This window comes from Nerophis lumbriciformis, linkage group LG37 (genome assembly GCF_033978685.3).
Source record: "Nerophis lumbriciformis linkage group LG37, RoL_Nlum_v2.1, whole genome shotgun sequence".
Lineage (NCBI taxonomy): Eukaryota > Metazoa > Chordata > Actinopteri > Syngnathiformes > Syngnathidae > Nerophis > Nerophis lumbriciformis.
Window position 1 is genome coordinate 25083656 of NC_084584.2, and position 22013 is coordinate 25105668.

Consider the following 22013-nt stretch of genomic DNA (forward strand, 5'->3'; position numbering starts at 1 on the left):
TAACGAGATTGAGGCCATTCCATACAGTGCGATGTGTGCATGCTAGAAAAACAATGTGCAAATATATAAACATTTAAAAAATGTAGAAGTGCAATGAATATGGTGTGAAATGAATATATACATGAAAAAACAAACAAAATCTTAGGGAGAAATGTAATTTAAAACATTTGTATGCACGTACAACACTTAAGACCTTCAGTATATCAGTATGTGGAATTAAATGATGGAATGGATTAAGCAAAGCAATCAAACAATGTACTAATATGACCCACTTCAAGAAACTCTTCAAACTTAAAGTGTTTACAAAGTACAAAGAAGAAGAACCATGATAAACATTCTGAATGTATTTAACTCATCCATTCTTTCATTCTTTCACTCACAAAATAATCTTACTTATCTCAACATATGAAATGTAACTTCACCAATTATTATTTATTTACTTATTTTATTGTGATTACTTATGGAGTATATTGTGAATAAATTCAGAACAGGAAGTGAACAAAAGTTTTAGCAACTGTTATGTAAAAGAAAAGGGGTAGGATTAAATAAGCTCTGCTTCTTCCTACTCCTTTTCGAACATGTTGAAAAGAGAAACTGGAGATTGTGATGTATCATGTTGTATACTTGCATGTTCCAAATAAACTCAAACTCAAACTCATTATAAGACTTATATAATAAGACTTTTAATTTTTGCGGCTCCGGAAATATTTTGTTGTTGTTGTATTTTTGGTCCAATTTGACTCTGAGTCTTGTCTATGTGTAATAGTCGTTCAAGTAAATGTTAAAAAAAATTGTAATCATACTTAAAATACATTTACAACACAGTTAATATTTATATTCATATTTATTTTATGGTTTTATTATTTGTTTGCTTGTTAATATGAAAAACATTAATGGAACGTTTTCGGTTCAAGCTCAACGATGAATCCCTTTTGGCTTGATTCCTCGATTTGAAATGGACCGGACACAAATACACTTTGTCCTTATTCCTCCGTGCTCAGGGTTGACTGAAGTTTGTTTTTTGCTGAGTCAGGATGATATAATGTTATGTTACATGGCCACATGGAGGCATCCGATATCCATCCTTGACATGCTGGAGGCCGTTTTAGTTTCCTTCCTGGTTGTAGCTGGGATAGTCAGTCCCCCACACACCCTGATAAAGAATGACCACCATCATACTTGGCGAAGGTTCTGTCTTTCAGCTGGACTAAGAAATCCTTTTTGTGTGACTAATTGAAAAAACATTTTTTTTGTTGAGTTTCTTTTTAGTTGAGTGTTTCTCATTTTACAGAGTCATTGTGGACAACGACTTGATTCTGTCACAAGATGGCGCTTTAGAGCAATGCTTATCATCGCCACCCGTTTCTCAGAAGTCACGTGGGTGATAATAAACTGGATACTAGACTATTTTTTCACCCAGTAAAGCAAAACTAAAATAAGCATGACCCGAGCTCCATGATCGGAATGAAGCTGAACTAGCATCACCGTGACAGGACGCTGTTGTTGTTTTCAGTCGAGGGTTTCAAATGTGATGCCCTAAGACACGATTATTATGCTCAAGCGTTTTATGTCAAATGTTTTGCAGCGTGCAACTAAGTGTACAAGGTGTATTTATAATATGTTGTGCAAAGGAAATTTCATATTTTTTGGAAGCTCATCTTGTATTTGACATTGTTTATAAGTGTTCAACTTCAGCCTAAACCCTTCAGGTCTGCAACATTTTCAATTTATGAATGTACAACTGTTTGTTTATGTAAAACTCCATCCATCCATCTTCTTCCGCTTAGCCGAGGTCAGGTCGCGGGGGCAGCAGCCTAAGCAGGGAAGCCCAGACTTCCCTCTCCCCAGCTACTTCGTCCAGCTCCTCCCGGGGGATCCCGAGGCGTTCCCAGGTCAGCCGGGAGAGATTTTTGATTGATTGATTGAGACTTTTATTAGTAAGTTGCACAGTGAAGTACATATTCCGTACAATTGACCACTAAATGGTAACACCCGAATAAGTTTTTCAACTTGTTTAAGTCGGGGTCCACTTAAATTGATTCATGATACAGATATATACTATCAGATATATACTATCATCATAATACAGTCATCACACAATATAATCACATTGAATTATTTACATTATTTACAATCCGGGGTGTGGAGGGGGGGTAGGTTTGGTTGTTATCATCAGTCATCAACAGTTGAGAACAGAGAAATGGAAATTGGAACAGTGTAGGTCTGACTTGGTAGGATATGTACAGCAAGTAGTGGACATAGAGAGAGAGAGAGATCAGAAGACATAAGAAAAAGTATCTACATTTGATTATTTACATTTGATTATTAACAATCCGGGGAGGGTGTTAGTTTAGGGTTGTAGCTGCTTGGAGGTGTACTTTTATTGTGGTTTTGAAGGAGGATAGAGATGCCCTTTCTTTTATACCTGTTGGGAGCGCATTCCACATTGATGTGGCATAGAAAGAGAATGAGTTAAGACCTTTGTTTGTTCGGAATCTGGGTTTAACGTGGTTAGTGGAGTAGTCTTCCCAACGTGTCCTGGGTCTTCCCCGTGGCCTCCTACCGGTCGGACGTGCCCGAAACATCTCCCTAGGTAGGCGTTTGGGTGGCATCCTGACCAGATGCCCGAACCACCTCATCTGGCTCCTCTCGATGTGGAGGAGCAGCGGCTTTAGTTTGAGCTCCTCCCGGATGACAGAGCTTCTCACCCTATCTCTAAAGGAGAGCCCCGCCACCCGGCGGAGGAAACTCATTTCGGCCGCCTGTACCCGTAATCTTGTCCTTTCGGTCATAACCCAAAGCTCATGACCATAGGTGAGGATGGGAACGTAGATCGACCGGTAAATCGAGAGCTTTGCCTTCCGGCTCAGCTCCTTCTTCACCACAATGAATCGATACAGCGTCCGCATTACTGAAGACGCCGCACCCATCCGCCTGTCGATCTCACGATCCACTCTTCCCTCACTCGTGAACAAGACTCCGAGGTACTTGAACTCCTCCACTTGGGGCAAGAACTCCTCCCCAACCCGGAGATGGCACTCCACCCTTTTCCGGGCGAGAACCACGGACTCGGACTTGGAGGTGTTGATTCCCATCCCAGTCGCTTCACTGTTTGTTTATTTTGTTGACCACTGACCGAATAAATAATAAACTAAACTAAATGAGTTCATCGACCCCAACGTTAGATCGTCATGTTATGTATTACAGCTGCTATTATGCCACATTTATACAGGATGATAATCTTCACAGGCGCCCCCCCCAAAAAATTTTTATGGACACTCAATTTCTATCGAGTTGTCCAGTGCTTTGGAAAATTAACAAGCAGACAACAGACACTGTCTGAGGAAAATTGTGTAAGTGTAGGTTAGGTGTAACACTCAGCTGCGAACCAACCCGTTGAGAGCTGAAGATCTTGCATTGCCAGATGAAGCCAAAGCAAAAAGCAGGAACCTAATCTTACAGCCACTAAACCAGATCCCCTCAACGCCCTGACTGCGCCTAGAAATTCTGTCCATAAAAGTTACGAACAGAATTGGTAACAAAGGGTATTCCTGGTTGAGTCCAACCCTCACTAGAAACGGATCCGACTTACTGCCGGCAATTGCGGGCAAGGCTCTGACACCGGTCATACAGGGAGCGGACCGCCACAATTAGACGGTACGATACCCGAAACTCTCTGAGCACTCTCCACTGGACTTCCGGAGGGACACGGTCAAAGGCCTTCTCCAAGTACACAAAGCATGTAGACTGGTTGGACAAACTCCCATGCACCTACAAGGACCCTGCCGAGAGTATACAGCTGGTCCACAGTTCCACGACTAGGTCGAGAACCACACTGCTCCTCCTGAATCCAAGGTTCGACTATCCGGCGTAGCCTCCTCTCCAGTACACCTTAATAGACCTTACCTAGAAGACTGAGGAGTGATGACTCGCATTTTTAATGTTGAGTGCTAACAAACGACTTCAGTCAAAATACTCCAGCTCATTGATTGATGAAGAATTTATTCTAAATTTGCATAGGAAAGGGTGTTTCATGACAGTACAGATTCACGGGTAACAAGGTCAACTAAAAGAAAATTATTCAAGGAAGCCAAAGCTTGTTTCAATTGAAATCCTTTTAACTAAAATAACATTGGAAAATATACAGATAGAACACAGTGCCACAGAGAAAGTGTTAAAAGACAAAAGTTACTGCAATAAAATAAATAAAGATTTGAAATTTAAAAAAAATTAAAGACTTTGTCTATTCCCAGTTACGGGTAGGCACCGCCTTAGGTGGCTTTTCAGAGCAGCTTTGAAGGAAGCCGCTTATTTCTGGCTATCAGTAAGGGTTACTTTGACAAGATGTAAGGCACATCTCGTCACAAGGAAACCGAAAGCAAAAATCCACAGAGAAGGGACTTTCCCACATGCTAATATTGCCAAAAGACACAACCCATGCAGCCAGTTTATGTCCGCCATTTTACATTGCAGCTTTCAAGCCCTGAAATGGCGGTTCACTCTTGGCAAGCGGTTCCATACCACTCCCTATCACCGCAATTGGTGCACCGTCTTGTGCACATCTTAAGCACGGACAGTAAGGATTTGTCTTGGAGGCTTTGGGCAAACTGAATCAGTGGGTTTGTGTCAATATATGTTAAAAACTAAGACTACTTAAATCCTAACTACAGTATATCGAAGCATGACTTTAGTCACCTTGCTTTTGTATTACATTCCTCAATGCTATCGCACAGGGGTCTCAAACTCGCGGCCAGCAGGCCAATTGCGGGCCCCGAGACAATATTTTGCGGCCCCCATCTTAATAGGAAAGTTTAATGTTAGTGCGGCTCGCAAGTTTTATATGAATGGCACTTTACAGTGTTGAGTGTGGAGCTCAATTAACCTACCAATCACGGTAGGGTATGTGGCTCTCAATAAGTGAAAGTTACAGTAGTGTTGCTATGGAGAGTTTTCTTCCGTGCCTAGATGGCTGCCTCGTTTCTATTGGGTACACACGGACATTCAGCACGCTGCGTTCACAACACTTCAAATCGAAGTTTCTGAAGTTGCTGCCCAGCGGGACATTATACGTATATGTCATGGCTTACTGTGGTGGATCCCAAAAAGCGCAGAGGACAAGTCCTTTAATGTCCACAGAGTCAATAATTAAAAAACAAAAACTACGGTACCAAAAGAACAAAAAGGCACTGCAACAAAAGGCTCAGGCACAAAATCAGAAAACACAATGAGCAGGCTAACAAGGCGCTTAGTGTCCGCCGACAATAACAGTCTCCGATAATCCAGATCAATTATAGGGTAACATCGTTATTTGTGGGTCATTATTTTGTATTTGCATTTCGCTATTTGCGTTGTACTTGCTTTGCCTCACATGATGAACACTTTATATATTTCTATTTGAGTTCATTTGTCTTTTATTACTACATTCCTATCAACAACAGCTTGGTGAAGTGAATTATATTTATATAGCGCTTTTTCTCTATTGACTCAAAGTGCTTTACATAGTGAAACCCAATATCTAAGTTACATTTAAACCAGTGTGGGTGGCACTGAGAGCAGGTGGGCAAAGTGTCTTGCCCAAGGACACAACGGCAGTGACTAGGATGGCGGAAGCGGGGATTGAACCTGGAACCCTCAAGTTGCTGGCACGGCCACTCTACCAACCAAGCTATACCGTCCCATGATGAATATATATACACATAAAATGCTTATTGAATGTAAAATATGTATTGTAGTGTTTACTCTCACCTTTTCAGTCAAATTGTTCTGTTCAATGTTTAATAAAAGTACACAATGTTGCATATTAATGCATGTACTTGACTGAAAAAAGCACTAATATAAAATAACATCTATAAATATAGAAGCATATTAAAAAGATTGTTACACAAACAACAATGTCACACATGTTATATGTGCTGATGTTGTTAGAAAGTCAAAATGAAAGTCTTGACAGTTTATTTCAAATCCTGCAGTTTCATTTGCTGCTGCTGTTCTCACCAGCACACTTGTGTTTCTCACACTGGTACTTATAAAAGAATCTTTCACCACACACACTGCAACTCAACACTTTCTCTCCTGTGTGTTTTCTCATGTGTCTTACAAGGTTTGATCGTCCACAAAAGCTTCTGTTGCAGATTGAACAGCAATGTGAATTTTCACCAGTGTGTATTCTCATGTGTACTTTCAAACTCTGATTTTGTGCAAAACCTTTACCACAGATTGATGATGATTGGTGTCATTTCCAATTACTTTACAAGTAACGGCACGCCGGAGTGTCATCCGGCGTGCCATCTTCGAATCCCACGGTGTTTATATAATCATGAAAGACATCAACATCGAGCGCAAAAACAAAGAAGACTGCTACCGGGCTATTATCCACCGCCGTGCTGTTGAACGGGAGAAAGCAGAAATGACACACATGAAGGAAATGACCTTCTCCGTGCATTGAGACGTTCTCCGTGCGTTGGCTAAACACGACAGTGCCACCACGAAGTTTGGAATTTTTTCAACAAAGCTTTTCTTGTGGAATACCTGATGCAGCCCAGCCCCGCCCCGCCCAGACTCTGCTTTCAGTGGCCCCCAGGTAAATTGAGTTTGAGACCCCTGCTATAGCAACAATTTTATGAACAAAATCACCATAACAGATGATGCAAAATCAGTGATACCATTTAAGTTTTTTAATTGAGGTATTTTAACACAGCAACCTTTGTTTACTCATTATAAAATACTTTTATTATTAGGCTTTATTTTAATTATTAATTTTAAGTTTTAACAATCCTTTGACAAAACCTGAGTCATACTGTATATCTATTGAGATAAATATTTAAATTTGTTGTATTATGATAGCAGTATAGAACCTTGGAAATACCTAATGGTAAATGGAGCCTGTCAGTAGCTTCAATTTGTGGCAAGCTTCTCTCTCACTTTGCAGTAGATCCCCTTCTTGGCCAGCAATTCTCGGTGGGTTCCCAGCTCTTGAACCCTGCCGCCACCGATCACTACAATCTGATCGGCCTTCTCGATGGTGTTGAGTCTATGAGCAATCACCAGAAGAGTTTGGTTGAGGCGATTGGCCAGGTTTCGCAGGACCTGAAGGATGTGAATACAATTTGGCTTGAACGTGTTTCGGCCTGGACTTCTGCAATTTCAGTGGCTAAGACAAGTAAACACGACACACTGATACAAAAACATTATTAAAACTTATGATTTACCCTTACATAGTGTTTCATTTAGACTTATTTGTCTTGTTTGTGTATCAAAATGCACCATTTGTCAGAAAAGTCCCACTACAAACTACAAGTAATCTTCCTGGAGTCTAACGCACTTTCCCCAACCTTCGATTTGACAGCCGACTACGGTGGCAGTAACGCTTTCCCCAGTTGTTCAAATAGAGCGTTCATGGAGTTGTTTAAAGCATGTTGGAATGGAGATGTTTTGAAGGTGAAAAAACAAGTTAACACAGCCAATGTGAGCGCTAAACACCAGCCACAACAAAAACACAGCACTCCCTCATTCCCGGCAGAGTTGGCAGCAGCAGCGACGACATCAGTAAACCTGGCGCCACTGGCGGAGAGTTTCTCTAGCGGGACATTTGTACTGGTCTAGGGCTTCCTGGAGCTGGAGGGGTGCATGTCCCACCTTGAGGAGGAGAACAGATGGCTTGGGCATGCCGTGGAGCCCAGAGGTCTGGACATGGCTCTCTGGTTGGCCACTTGGAGCGAGAGAGACTGCGGGCAGCGACTGGGGACTCTTGTTGGTCTCGGGGACTTCATTGAGGTGTGGAATTGGACTTGGATTGTTTTGCTGAGGACTCCATCCATTCATCTTCTTTCGCTTATCTAGGGTTGTGTTGTCGGGGAAGCAGCCTCTGCAAAGAAGCCCGGACTTCTCTCTCCTCAGCTACTTCCTTCATCGCCTCCTAAAGAATCATATTGCTTTCTCAGGCCGGCTGGGAGTCATTGTCTCTTCACCGTGGCCCATCCTACCCAGGTACCCGAGCCACCTCATCTGGCTCATTCAGTTTGAAGGAGCAGTGACTTTACGTCGAGCTCCTCCCGAATGACAGAGCTTTTCGCCCTATCTCTAAGTGAGAGCCTTGCCACCGTATGGAGGAAACTCATTTCGGCCGCTTATACCTGTAATCTTGTCCTTTAGTCACAACCTTGAAGCTCATGACCAAAAGTGAGGATAGGAACCTAAATAGCCCGGTAGGTTGAGAACTTAATTTTTCAGCTCTGCTCCCTCTTCACCACGACGGACCGATTTGCCTGCACATCTAACAATACCCTCGTACCTGTCTTGTAAGCAAAACCCTAAGGTATTTGAAATTCTCCACTTGGGGCAGGATCTTGTCCCCAACTCGAAGATGAAGCTCCACCTATGCTGAGGAATTTTTGTTTTGTAGAAACAGCATGGCGTCTCTTTGGAATGTAATTTTTCTTTTACGGGTTATTTGATTGACAAACCTTTTGGTTGTGTGTGTGGCCGCAGCAGTCACTCTCTCCCCAAGCTTAAATAATTGTTTCACAGTACAAGGTAAGAAAGAAACTATCTCCATTCTTCCGTATGTCTTGCATGTATGAATCTTTAAAGTCTTTGTTGCAACGCGACTCTTGGAAGGAATATTTAAAAAAAATCCTCCACAGCTTTGTCACGCCCATCTTGATGTTGTCTACGTCTTCAAAAGGAGTCAGGAAAGAGGAATCAAACACACGGAGTCTGGTCTAATCATTGGTACTTTAACTTTAACTTATGAGTAGGCAAGTTGCCCCTGCACGGCCATGAGCAGCTGTGTTGTATTGGGAAAGTAGCCAAGAGTTGTCCTGCAACAACTCTCACCTCTCTTTGCGCACTACATGAAGCAAATGCTGCAGGAGTTCAGTGGATGTGCTGGTTGATCATCTGGCGCTGTGGCAAGAACCCGCAGTGGACAATGCCACCTCACACCGAAGAATGCAAATAGCGTAAACAATCTTAGAACTTTTCTGCCACAACTTGTAGTTTTTGCAATTGATGCTGACAAAACCTCACATCACCATACCTTGTTTTCACTGTCCTCATCCAGGCAGCTTGTTATTTCATCCAGAATCAGGACCTGTGGCTGCCTGGCCAGCGCTCGAGCAACAGCGATCCGCTGCCGTTCGCTCTTGGATAACAAGCTGCCCCCCTCGCCTACCTCTGAGAGACCCCAGAAAAGACGCATCAAAACACAAGCCTCCATTTTTCTCTCCTACTTCAAACCGGACACCCTTACCTGTATCGTAGCCTTTGTCCAGCTGCATGATGAAGTTGTGGGCGTCAGCCAGTCCAGCCGCTTCCTGAATGGTGTGAATGGAGCAGTCATCAAGTCCGTAGGCGATGTTGTCTCCAATTGTGCCTGAGAAGAGCACTGGCTCCTGGTTTACCAAGGCGATCTGTCAAAACACCAACAGGTTAGTTTGGTATGAAGCTGGGCACATACTACTGCAATGTGAGTGTTCGATTCCTTGACATAGTATCTTCAGATTGTTGTCGTTTAAACCAGGTATGGGACACTAATGTGCATTTTAAAGTATGGATGCGATCTCTAACAATGGGAAATTCTACTTCATGAGCTGCATCACAAATAAACTAATTATACTTGAGGACTCATCACCAACACTTCTTCACTCTCATCGTTTGTCAGCTATCCTCGCCGGCTAGGGAAGGCTTCTCTGCCCTGGTTCTATTCGCTACTCACCATGCCTTGAATAGAATGGCAGCATTTCTTTGTGATGCAGCTTAAGTAAAATCGAAACATTATTACTTTACAAATTAGATTTCATGGGTTTTTTGTTGTAACTTGTCATTAGAATGCAGCATATGGAACACCACGTAAGCAAGCGTGCCATGTTTTTGACTCGATAGATTATTTTCAGTCTTTCTATTCATTTCTAAGAAGAAATGCCCTTAAAGGACCTCCAATGAAGAACAGCAGTTACTTAAGGCAGAACAAGACAATGAATCTAATAATCAGGACTGCCCTTCCTTATATGCAGATCATGCGCTGTGCTTATGGCCCAGCGATCAATGGCGGCTCCCTTTTTGCGTGAATAAGCAAATATAAAATGTCAATTAATGTATGACGGAGGCGCGTGGCTGATGAGAATATGATAACAAACTTGTCCAGTGTGCTGGGCCGTCATACTGGGATCAGAAGATATGCAAGTTTTAATTGTGACTGATCAACACAGCAGTTGCCTTTTTGAGCCTCTCACCTTCTTGCTGAGGTAGCGGCAGTTGTAGGATTCCAGGGGAACCTTGTCCAACAGGATTTTACCGTCCCCCGGCTCGTACCAGCGCTTCAGCAAACACGCACAAGTGCTCTTCCCCTCTCCCGACGGTCCCACCAGCGCTGTCATCTCACCCGCTCTCAGCTCCAAAGAGAAGTTCTGGTGGAAAAGGTGGTTGCCTTCATGCTTTAGTGCAGAAATCAAACAAGGACGGTGTCAAACCCACCTTTAGCACAGGTATGTCAGGGCGCTTCGGATAGGCAAAGTTCAGATTGCAGAAGACAATGTGTCCTTGAAGCTGATTGGGTGCCAGTTCCCCCTTGGTGTTGATCTGAGGTTCTCGATCCAGATACTCAAACACTTTAGCAGCGGCCCCCACTGAGTTCAGCATGTTGCTGCAGATGTAGATTAGTGCCTGACAGTAGACATTAGGGGTGTAACGACAACTGCCAGCAGGTCATTCTCCAGTAAATATTAGTCAAATTAAGATTGATTGATTGGCAATCAGTACACGGAATACTGAGGTGCAGCGACGTTTCAGTGATCATACCATGATGTTGTACTGAAGATCTGATTGGTAGAGGATGAAGGTGACTAGGTGGCCGGTGCTCATTTTCCCCCTCTGGATGAACAACCTGCCATACCACAAGATCAGCACCTGCATCACCAAATCTGTCAACTACACGCACACACACACACACACACATACACACACACACACACACACACACACACACACACACACACACACACACACCAGCTATCAGACCCCTGTTCCCAATCTCCATAAATCCTTGCTGTACGTGCAACAACACCTCACCCTCCTTCCGAGAAGGTACACAATCCTGACAGTTTGCCGCTGGTTCTTGAGGACGTTCGTGTCCAGCAGCCGGTTGTCATAGTGACGGGCCTCGTGTTTCTCAGCGCTAAAGCTCCGTACCGTACGGATACCCGAAAGGATCTCATGGGCCGTTTTTTTTTCCTCGGCCAGGGAGTTCTGTATGGCCAGCTTCAACCGCTGGAGAAGAAAATGTCCCACAAACCTGACAGTGAGGACTCTGCATAAGAGTAAAATTAGTACGTAAATTCTGGGGTGATTAGATGGTGCATGACCTGCTCGTGCTTGTTGTAGATGTTCTGTATGAGGCTCGAAACCGGGACCACCATCAACACTATAAGTGTCAGCTGCCATGATAGTTGCAACATTAGGACCAAGTTGGCAACCATCTTGATGAGGTTCCTCAGCAGAACGTTGACGTTGAGACACGCTGTATCCCCCATCATGCTGGTGTCCGTAGACAACCTGCTTGTGAGTTCACCTGCACGCAAAGCACATGCGCTTAAAAAACCCTCACTGCGTCCCTCTGGGTTAAAGTGTGTTAATGAAGGCAATGGTAATAGCTGTGTCTCAATTCGCATACTGCTGTCCTTACGCTTAGTCTTTATAGTGAATAACCGCTGTCACACTGGTGTCAATCACTGCGCACTCACTTTTGAGGTCGACATCCTGGTACTAACAGTGCGCTGCATTTTGCCGTACTCCATGTCAATGCACTTTTGCACTCTAGAGTGTTGGTACGACAGTACGCCAATTGAGACACAGCCAAGGTCTGCTCCTGGGCCTTACCTATCTGTACCGTCTCGAAAAACCCAACTTCCTGTTTGGTCAAAGCTTCAAACAGTTTGCAGTTGACTCTGCACGTAAAAGAGTGTCTGGCCCACGTAAAGAGACCCCCTCTGCAGCCTGCGCCCAGTGAGCTGATCAAACAAATGACAACGTCAAGACACATCGGAGGGCTTCTGGGGTGCAAGGTTGTTTATGCGCACCTTCCCAAAGAGTAGAGGCCCATGAGGAGGAGCGCTGAGAAGAATTCATTTGGCAAGTAATTAGCACGCAGGTTGTCAATAATCTTCCCCGTGTAAAACTGAATGGACATCTGACCTGAGACACACACACAATGAGACATACTACTGATGGAAAATGGAATTCCTTTCACTGACACGAGGTGACTGAGGTGATCTCGCAGAAACTCGCACGCCCTTGTGAGTCAATGATTCTCTGGTTTTGATCCAGTACCTGTGAGTCGATTAAATACGTGGGCTGTGATGTACGAAGCTACAGTAGAACACTGCCAGTAAGTTTTGGTATTGTAGAAATAATTGCATTGACCTTAAAACAAGTATCCTCCAGGATTTATGTGACTTTTTTTATGATTTGATGAGATTTGATGAATTTGCTATCAATTTTTACAGTGTTCCTTACAGTGTTGGGTTAGTTACTGAAAACCAGTAACTAGTTACAGTTACTAGTTACTTTATTTCAAAAGTAACTCAGTTACTAACTCAGTTACTTAAACCAAAAAGTAATGCGTTACTGTGAAAAGTAACTATTTAGTTACTTATATGTTTTTTATTTTTTATTTTAAGGCCCCATTTAATGCCCTTTTAGCCTTCATTTTAGTACTGTTATTGCACTGGAGAATAATACAATCTGTTGATCAACTTGACATGCATTTGCATCACTGAACTCTGCTAAGCAATGTGCTCTACATACAACACACAAAGACAAAGATATGTTTTAAAGGGCCAATTTGTTTCAGACCAGAACAAATTGACAAAACTATTTTAAATAGCTGCAACTTAACATACATAAGTAACAAACAGCATAATAACAACATAGCTGTAAAACAAGAAAGGCACACACTACATACATAAAGCCTAACCAGGCGTTTTCTCAAGGAATTCTGAAATAAAATCATGTCTGAAGCCCAGAACACTCTACACATTTCCCCACTTAGTTTAGAGAAAAGGAAATATTAGCCTGGCCCACTAGTATCCCTCTTTAGGTTTGTGAACTTTATAGTCTAAACATTTAGAGTGATGTGATAATCAAACACTCTAAAAGTTTAAAATGAAAGAGTATATAAGAGAATTGACAGAGTGTGTGTACCTTCAGTGTGCAGTGCCTCGTTAAAATCCAGCCGCTGTTGGAGGTGGAGGTGAAGTGTGTGTCTCTTTACTAGCTTCGTCGAAGCATGTTGTTTTTGTCGCTGTTTCAGCATATTTGAAACTTACATTCAACTAAAATGTTCTTTTCTTTGTGGTCGATAAAAGAAACGTACTGAAAATATCTCCATTTTAAGAAACTCTGCTTCGGGGTTCGCCATGACGTCTTGATAGTAGACACAGACACGCCCCCTCCACACACACACACTCACACACACACACACACACACGTACACACAGACAGCGCGCGGCGCGCCTCTTTTTTGTCGCCTCTTCAGCAGCGCTGCAACACTCAGATCTTCTCAGTTTCTAGCCGATACTACATAAAAAATAACGCAGTAACGCATCATGTAGTAACGGTAACGGAGTTACTGAATATAAAAAATAACGCGTTAGATTACTAGTTACCGCCGATAGTAACGGCGTTACAGTAACGCGTTACTTTGTAACGCGTTAGTCCCAACACTGGTTCCTTATAACCTTAACCTCAAAAAGCACAGGATTTACACAGGAAACATATAAGTAGATGCTATATTATAACAGTAAAAGCATAGACTCAGAGCTCCTTGTCAAACTACTGTATGGTTTAAGTATAACCAATAATAATGATAAATAATTATAGAAAGAAACACCCCCAAAGGTTTCCTTATTGTACGCCGTCTGCTCTGTCGTCCACAAGTTGGAGACATTCTCTGTGTTTATTTTGAACCTGAAATGTATTTGTCTATCTTAAACATTCATTTATGTTCCAACACATTACCCACCGCACATTAGTGTGAATGTTGTCTATCTGTGTTGGCCCTGCGAAGAGGTGTCCAGGATGTACCCTGCCTTGCGCTCGAATGCAGCTGGGATAGGCTACAACCGGAGAGGGACAAGCGGTGGGAAATGGATGGATGTATTAAGAACATTTGTGAACTGTTGAGCAATCAATAGCGCAACTTTTTGTTGATAAATGACAGACGATGCGATTATTATCACACTTCACAATCTCTATGTCATATAAATGCTGTGTCTTTGCTAGGTCAATACATGTCAACTAGGAAGTGAGGACACGGTGTGTTGCTGAATGTTTATCTACTTATTAGCACTGTAGACCATGGGCGTCAAACTCTGGCCCGCGGGCCAAATTTGGCCCGCCGATATCAAATTAACACTAAAGCTGGCCCGCCGATTATATATTGCGGCGGTGCCGTGGTAACAACGCATTCACCGCTAATTCTAATACTTGCCAACCCTCCCGAGAGTCTTCCAAACTTCAGATCCCCTCCCGATAATCGTCAGATCTGCTTTTCAGCCAGTCCAACGAGTGCTGGCCCAGTCACATATCTTGTGACTGGGCCTGAACGATGTTAGAATGGATGAAAAGCGGACGTGACGACAGCTCATAGAGGACGTTAAAGGCAGTGCTTTTAAGGCACGCCCCAAAACTGTGGTCCGGGTGGACGAGATATAATGACTGTTGAACACCTTCGTTCGATAATGAAGGTTGCCTCAGCTCAAAGCCTGAGCCCCGACATTAATGAACTAGCATCCAAGAAAAGATGGCAGGTATCTGGCTTGGGCACATCAGATTAGATCAGTGTGTTGCAAACTGAGCAGTTTAAAGTCCTGAATGGTTGGTTTATTCATTGTTATTTTATTTTCAAATTTATTAGCCTGTGGAAAAAGTTAATGTTGATATTTGCCTCACAAGGCTGCAAATAGAAAAGAGGCATTACATTTTTATTTAAATTGTATTTGATATGCCATTGATATTTTTTAATTAGTATTATTATTATTTGAAACTTGATTTTGCATGTCACTATAAAGTTATATAAGCCTTGCTTGTTCAATATTCAATGCAAAACTTGTTTGGGTCCCTATTAAAAGGTTAATTTGTTCAACCTTGGCCCGCGGCTTTGTTCAGTTTTAAATTTTGGCCCACTCTGTATATGAGTTTGACAACCCTGCTGTAGACAGAAACGGGAAGTAAGTCTGAGCTACCAGCACGAAGACAGGTGTGCCGTCTGAGCAAAAAAGAGTTACTATTTTGTTACGTATTGTTTTTCCTGCTCGGTCTACACAAGAAACAAACATAACTTTTGATTAGACAGTTGACGTGCGCGTTTGAGAGCCACTCGATTGGCGAAAATTGAGCTAAATGGCAAAAATGCGCAGGGAAGTTGCAGGCCTTTGACAAAGTTGCAAGGTTGCGCATAAATCCCAGAAATTCATTGAAATAGCATCCGAGCACCTCCGGGATTAAGGCGGTGGTCTAGAGCCCCGTTTGGCGACTGTTTATTTACCTGAATCAGTGCAGATTTGGGCGTATTTTAAAAGGTTTAGAGGCAAATATAAAAGTGATCATGAAAAAGATATTTAAAATGGAATGGGGTGGATTTTTACAATCAAGAAAAATATATTTTTTAAACATTTAAATCATTTATCACCACCATAGGTTACTGCTCGCTACAACCTCAATTCATTTGACACCCACGGTATTTAAAGAAGAAACGATTAGAGGCACATCATGTCTTTACATATGGAGGGGTCCACAAATGAAACATTAATCTGTAATAGGCAAAGTTGGACTTATTCGTGCATCGCTAAGTACGGTACATGATTGACATAACAAGTGCCGTGCTGCTGTGATCGTGACGCTAATGAGAAACCAGATAAGTTTGTTTGCAGTTGATTTCCTGCTACAAATATTAGTCTCATCTACAATTCATGTTGTTTTTATGTATTTGTCTCATTATTTAGCTATAGATGTCCCTGTTGTTCAGCATGAATCTTTGCTGGCAATATCAAAATGCATATGCTGTTGAAATTTATTAATCTAGTTTATTCATATTATTAAGGGTATTTTCTTGATGCTCACAAATATCACCAAAGAGGCTATAATGTGGTCATCCGTGTCAAATAAAGCACTTGGCTTTCCTGCACAACAACTAAGCTTTTAGTTTTTGTTATGCAAGTCGAGAAAGAAAATACGGTGGATTGGACCAACAATTAAAATATTTATTAACATTAACATGACGTTAGTTTATTTGCACAAGCAGGTCTTCGTAGTTGTATTTAGGCATAGCAACCACAAATGAACACAAACTAATGCGATCTCTTGTCCTTTCTTTACGTTTAGTTCTGCTCTCAAACACTACTACACTACAGTAGAGAAAAAACTTGATTGCATCACAGAAAGTTTGTCAAACAAATCAAATGTTCAAACAAGCGGTCCTTGTATTCCAAAAGATGAGGAAAGTGGTATTTTTTTTCAGAGCCATTTCCTTTTGACGCACTTTTGTTTTTTTCTCTGACTTTAAATTTAACATCTGCTTTGTTTTCAATGAATACTCAAGCCTACTGAACCGCTGCTGTTGCACTTAAAAAAAACAAGAACAATTTCAAAAAAATTTTTTGTGAGTGTGAATGTTGTCTGTCTATCTGTGTTGGCCCTGCGATGAGGTGGCGACTTGTCCATGGTGTACCCTGCCTTCCGCCCGATTGCAGCGGAGATAGGCTCCAGCATCCCCCGCGACCCCGAACGGGACAACCGGTAGAAAATGGATGGATAGATGTAGATGGGCATTGAAAAACATATAATACAAAAATATCACCAAAGCGTGATGATGTTTTTTAACTCATCATTCTACAATACTAGAGATGTCCGATAATGGCTTTTTTGCCGATATCCGATATTGTCCAACTCTTAATTACCGATTCCGATATCAACCGATACCGATATATACAGTCGTGGAATTAACACATTATTATGCCTAATTTTGTTGTGATGCCACGCTGGATGCATTAAACAATGTAACAAGGTTTTCCAAAATAAATCAACTCAAGTTATGGGAAAAAATGCCAACATGGCACTGCCGTATTTATTACTGAAGTCACAAAGTGCATTATTTTTTTTAATATGCCTCAAAACAGCAGCTTGGAATTTGGGACATGCTCTCCCTGAGAGAGCATGGGGAGGTTGATGTGGGTGGGGTTGAGGTGGGGGGGGGGGGGGGGGGGTATGAGGTAGCGGGGGGGGGTGTATATTGTAGCGTCCTGGAAGAGTTAGTGCTGCAAGGGGTTCTGGGTATTTGTTCTGTTGTGTTTATGTTGTGTTACGGTGCGGATGTTCTCCCGAAATGTGTTTGTCATTCTTGTTTGGTGTGGGTTCACAGTGTGGCGCATATTTGTAACAGTGTTAAAGTTGTTTATACGGCCACCCTCAGTGTGACCTGTATGGCTGTTGACCAAGTAGGCCTTGCATTCACTTGTGTGTGTGAAAAGCCGTAGATATTATGTGACTGGCCCGGCACGTTTTAAAAAGTCATAAATTTTACTTTTTGAAACCGATATCGATAATTTTTGAAACCGATATTGATCATTTCCGATATTACATTTTAAAGCATTTATCGGCCGATAATATCGGCAGTCCGATATTATCTGCATCTCTATACAATACCAATACCAAGGTTGAACACTTACTGGAAGTGTTCTGGCTTCCTCGTAATGCAACTCGGGCATGAAAGTGAAAGTTGATTTGAGTAAAGTACCTGTGGCCCCATTTATAAAACTGTGCGTGGAACTGCTGAGATTAGGAAAAACATGTCCATGTTTTGGCTTTCTTGTTTGTTATGACTCGTACTGCACTTTATTAGGCACACCGACAATCAGGGGCGCCGAAAAGGGGGGGGGGTAAAGGAGACGGATTCTAGGGGCCCATGATGGAGGGGGCCCAGAGAGGCCCCTAATGATGATGAAATTATAATACAGAAAAAATAATGACACTGTGTTGGGGGCCCTGTAAAGATTATTTTCATGGGGCCCAAAATCCCTAGCGGCGGCCCTGCCGACAATACTGTCGTTCTTATAATCTTTAGTGTACTTACAGACAACAGCCAGGGTGAGGAAGAAGAAGGCAGCGAGCATCGCGGGATAGTCCGGCTTGTACATGCGGACCACTCTCATGAACAACACTCTGGGCTTGTTTTGCGTCTTTCCTTCGCCATCGGAGACCGGGAGGAGCGTTTCCCAAAAGAAGGCAGCAGCCAGCGAGGCTCCGGTGCACATCAGCCAGCAGCGCGCGTCCGCCACCACGCCGCACCGGTTGTCCTCCAGGCCCAGCACCGCGGTCCCGGTCTCCATCACGGCGGGAAGTGCACAGTGCGCGGCGAGGAGGCGAGCCGGTACCGGCGGCAGTCCTCCGAGCGCCGCCACGGTTACCGCGCCGAGCGCCAAACACCTCAGCAGCGCAAACACCCATGCGGAACTCGCACCGGTCCCGTGCGCGTGTTCCACGACCACGGCCGCGTACACAAAGCAGGCGTCCACGCAAAGTGCCAAAGTCAAAGCAGTCACTTGACGAAGGACCAAGCATCTCTTCGCCATTTTACATGCAGTGTTAATAAGCTTTTACTTTCGTTTTGTCCCCACTTCTCTGCACACAGTATCAGTAGGGGCGGAGTCGCCCATCTAGCGTCATTTCTACCCGTATGGCATCAAACGGATGGGCTTTTGTAGAGTTTGAATATTTTTTCTGTCATTTATATTGAAGTTAACAACAAAAATGTTCATTGAAACGGATCCTTAATCAAATTAAGAATGTCTGAGACTAGAGTACAATATGAATCAAAAGTGGAAATGGTTCGTTCCACCGAGTAGCGAACCTATAGCTTGGAGCACGACACTGAAAGCCCACTTAAGAACTTTCAGTTTTGGTTGATTATAGCGGCGCCAGTGGACCGAAGCGGTAATGTTTTTACCTGAAGGAAGACCGCATTTCTCATGAGGACCATCCATCCAGCCATCTTCTTCCGCTTATCCGAGGTCGGGTCGCGGGGGCAGCAGCCTAAGCAGGGGAGCCCAGACTTCCCTCTCCCCAGCTACTTCGCCCAGCTCCTCCCGGGGGATCCCGAGGCGTTCCCAGGCCAGCCGGGAGAGATAGTCTTCCCAACGTGTCCTGGGTCTTTCCCGTGGCCTCCTATCGGTCGGACGTGCCCGAAACACCTCCCTAGCATACTTGCCAACCCTCACGATTTTTCCGGGAGACTCCCGAATTTCAGTGCCCCTCCCGAAAATCTCCCGGGGCAACCATTCTCCAGAATTTCTCCCGATTTTCACCCGGACAACAATATTGAGGGCGTGCCGTGATGGCACTGCCTTTAACGTCCGCTTTTTCTCCATACAAACAGCGTGGCGGTCCAATTACATAATATCTACGGCCCTTCACACACACAAGTGAATGCAATGCAAACTTGGTCAACAGCCATACAGGTCACACTGAGGGTAGCCGTATAAACAACTTTAACACTGTTACAAATATGCGCCACACTGTGAACCCACACCAAACAAGAATGACAAACACATCTCGGGAGAACATCCACACCGTAACACAACATAAACACAACAGAACAAATACCCAGAATCCCTTGCAGCCCTAACTCTTCCGGGTTACAATATATACCCCCGCTACCCCCATCTCCCGAATTCGGAGGTCTCAAGGTTGGCAAGTATGCTTCGGTTCAGGTGCCCGAACCACCTCATCTGGCTCCTCTCGATGTGGAGGAGCAGCGGCTTTACTTTGAGCTCCCCCCGGATGGCAGAGCTTCTCACCCTATCTCTAAGGGAGAGCCCCGCCACCCGGCGGAGGAAGCTCATTTCGGCCGCTTGTACCCGTAATCTTGTCCTTTCGGTCATAACCCAAAGCTCATGACCATAGGTGAGGATGGGAACGTAGATCGACCGGTAAATTGAGAGCTTTGCCTTCCGGCTCAGCTCCTTCTTCACCACAACGGATCAATACAGCGTCCGCATTACTGAAGACGCCGCATCGATCCGCCTGTCGATCTCACGATCCACTCTTCCCTCACTCGTGAACAAGACTCCGAGGTACTTGAACTCCTCCACTTGGGGCAAGATCTCCTCCCCAAACCGGAGATGGCACTTCACCCTTTTCCGGGCGAGAATCACGGACTCGGACTTGGAGGTGCTGATTCTCATCCCAGTCGCTTTACACTTGGCTGCGAACCGATCCAGTGAGAGCTGAAGATCTTGGCCAGATGAAGCCATCAGGACCACATCATCTGCAAAAAGCAGAGACCTAATCCTGCAGCCACCAAACCAGATCCCCTCAACGCCTTGACTGCGCCTAGAAATTCTGTCCATAAAAGTTATGAACAGGATCGGTGACAAAGGGCAGCCTTGGCGGAGTCCAACCCTCACTGGAAATGAGGACCAGAGTATAGCTAACCTGACTCTCGCTAGATCCTTGTAGAGTCAGGTTAGTGCATCGCCTTAAATCATCCCAAACTACTGTCACGTTCATACAAACTGACAAGACGATACCACAATGATTCAGTATTACTGATCTTTCCACAGTACGAAACTACATATTTTACTCAAACTTTATATTTTCAGTTTGCAGTCGCCGCATTGGTTTTTCTTTATACGGTACATTTGAGTTTGTTGCGTGGCTGGTTGTGTCAGTGTGGAACTATCAAACTGCTGGCTATTAATTTCTTATCACGCAAGTTTCTAATAGCTAACATTAGCATTTTGATTTGAGCATCAAAAATCACTTACTTGTTGATAAGTAACAGAGCCAAGGCAGCATCGGGTCGAAATTCCCTCCTCGTCTGTGAGCTCACGCCAGGGAGTGAAAGCCGGGGCAATGTTGATCCTTGACTGTCCTTTTATCCGCGCAGGCTTCCTTTTTCTTATTTTTGTCTTCTCGGGCAAAACTTTTCGTTTCTTTGGTTGCTTTGCAGTTTCTACCCTGAAAGCAGTGTAATGCTGCGTTCTATTTACCTGGGAAGTGGGAAGTCAGAGATGGGAATGGCGTCACAGCCGAGTCCAGTTACGATGTCGGAAATCAAGATTTCTACATCCACGAAAGCTATTTTTGCACTTGCCTTGTCTGAATACAAATAAGTTGTGGAAAAATATGCACTGTTCCTGCAACCTTAACACACGGAAAACTCAGACGCTATTGCTAGCGATGTACAGCATGTATACCACATGAAATCAAATTAATTTACATGACAATGACGTTACTATAAATAAACATACAACAATACATTGTTAATGGCTAATTTACTGAGACAAAAATTAATCAGAAGTGCTAATAACAGATATTATAGAAGCGGACATCATTGTTTACATCCAGAGCAGCCGTCTTTGAAACCAACTCGGGGGTAGTGAGAGTGATCCGACTTTCCCAGTCATAAATCCGACCACGAGGGGTTGTTCCAGTTGATATTCCGACTTCCCAGTACAAATGGAACGCTTGCACGTAAGCGTTCACATCGGCTTTTGTCTAATTAACGAATGGGGAAAGGGGGAATGATGTATGCCGTAAACCAAGTCAGCACATTTGTAGTTTTTTGTGTAATAGGAACCCTCTTCAGAGTTGCTTAGTGCCAGTGAGAGCCATACAGACCCGCTCAGGTCATGGCAGAGGTGTCAGTCAACTAGTTGCAAGTCGATGTATCATCTCAAAAGTTACGAAAATATTTTATCAAGGTTGAAAAGCTTTAATACAACATCAAAGCACTAGAATTTTGGAACCAGCACGAGGTGATAAAAGAAAGGAAAATATAATACAGTGTATCTGTGGCAGCACAGGAAAAAGTTATATACAAGTTTCACGAATCATAACCGTGGTGCATTCAAGGACCTGCAGTTAAAGTTAGAAACAGAAGTGCCACTAGTTTTTAAAGACACGAGGGAGATTTAAAGGCGCCCTATTGGGCAAAACCAACTTTTCTTACCTAATCGTAC

General features: G+C 43.5%; 1 protein-coding gene across 1 annotated transcript; it reads right to left on the bottom strand.

Moving 5' to 3' along the window:
• Nucleotides 1-4097: 4097 nt before the first annotated feature.
• On the bottom strand, nucleotides 4098-18650 carry tap2a (transporter associated with antigen processing, subunit type a). Its single transcript, XM_061930972.2, has 11 exons — nucleotides 18125-18650; nucleotides 12075-12189; nucleotides 11875-12005; nucleotides 11361-11566; nucleotides 11068-11265; nucleotides 10798-10926; nucleotides 10474-10662; nucleotides 10233-10406; nucleotides 9251-9410; nucleotides 9038-9174; nucleotides 4098-7086 (listed from the first exon to the last, which is right to left on the bottom strand). The coding sequence occupies exons 1-11, from the start codon at nucleotides 18621-18623 to the stop codon at nucleotides 6895-6897; spliced, it is 2130 nt and encodes a 709-aa protein (XP_061786956.1). The 5' UTR covers nucleotides 18624-18650; the 3' UTR covers nucleotides 4098-6894.
• Nucleotides 18651-22013: the final 3363 nt, after the last annotated feature.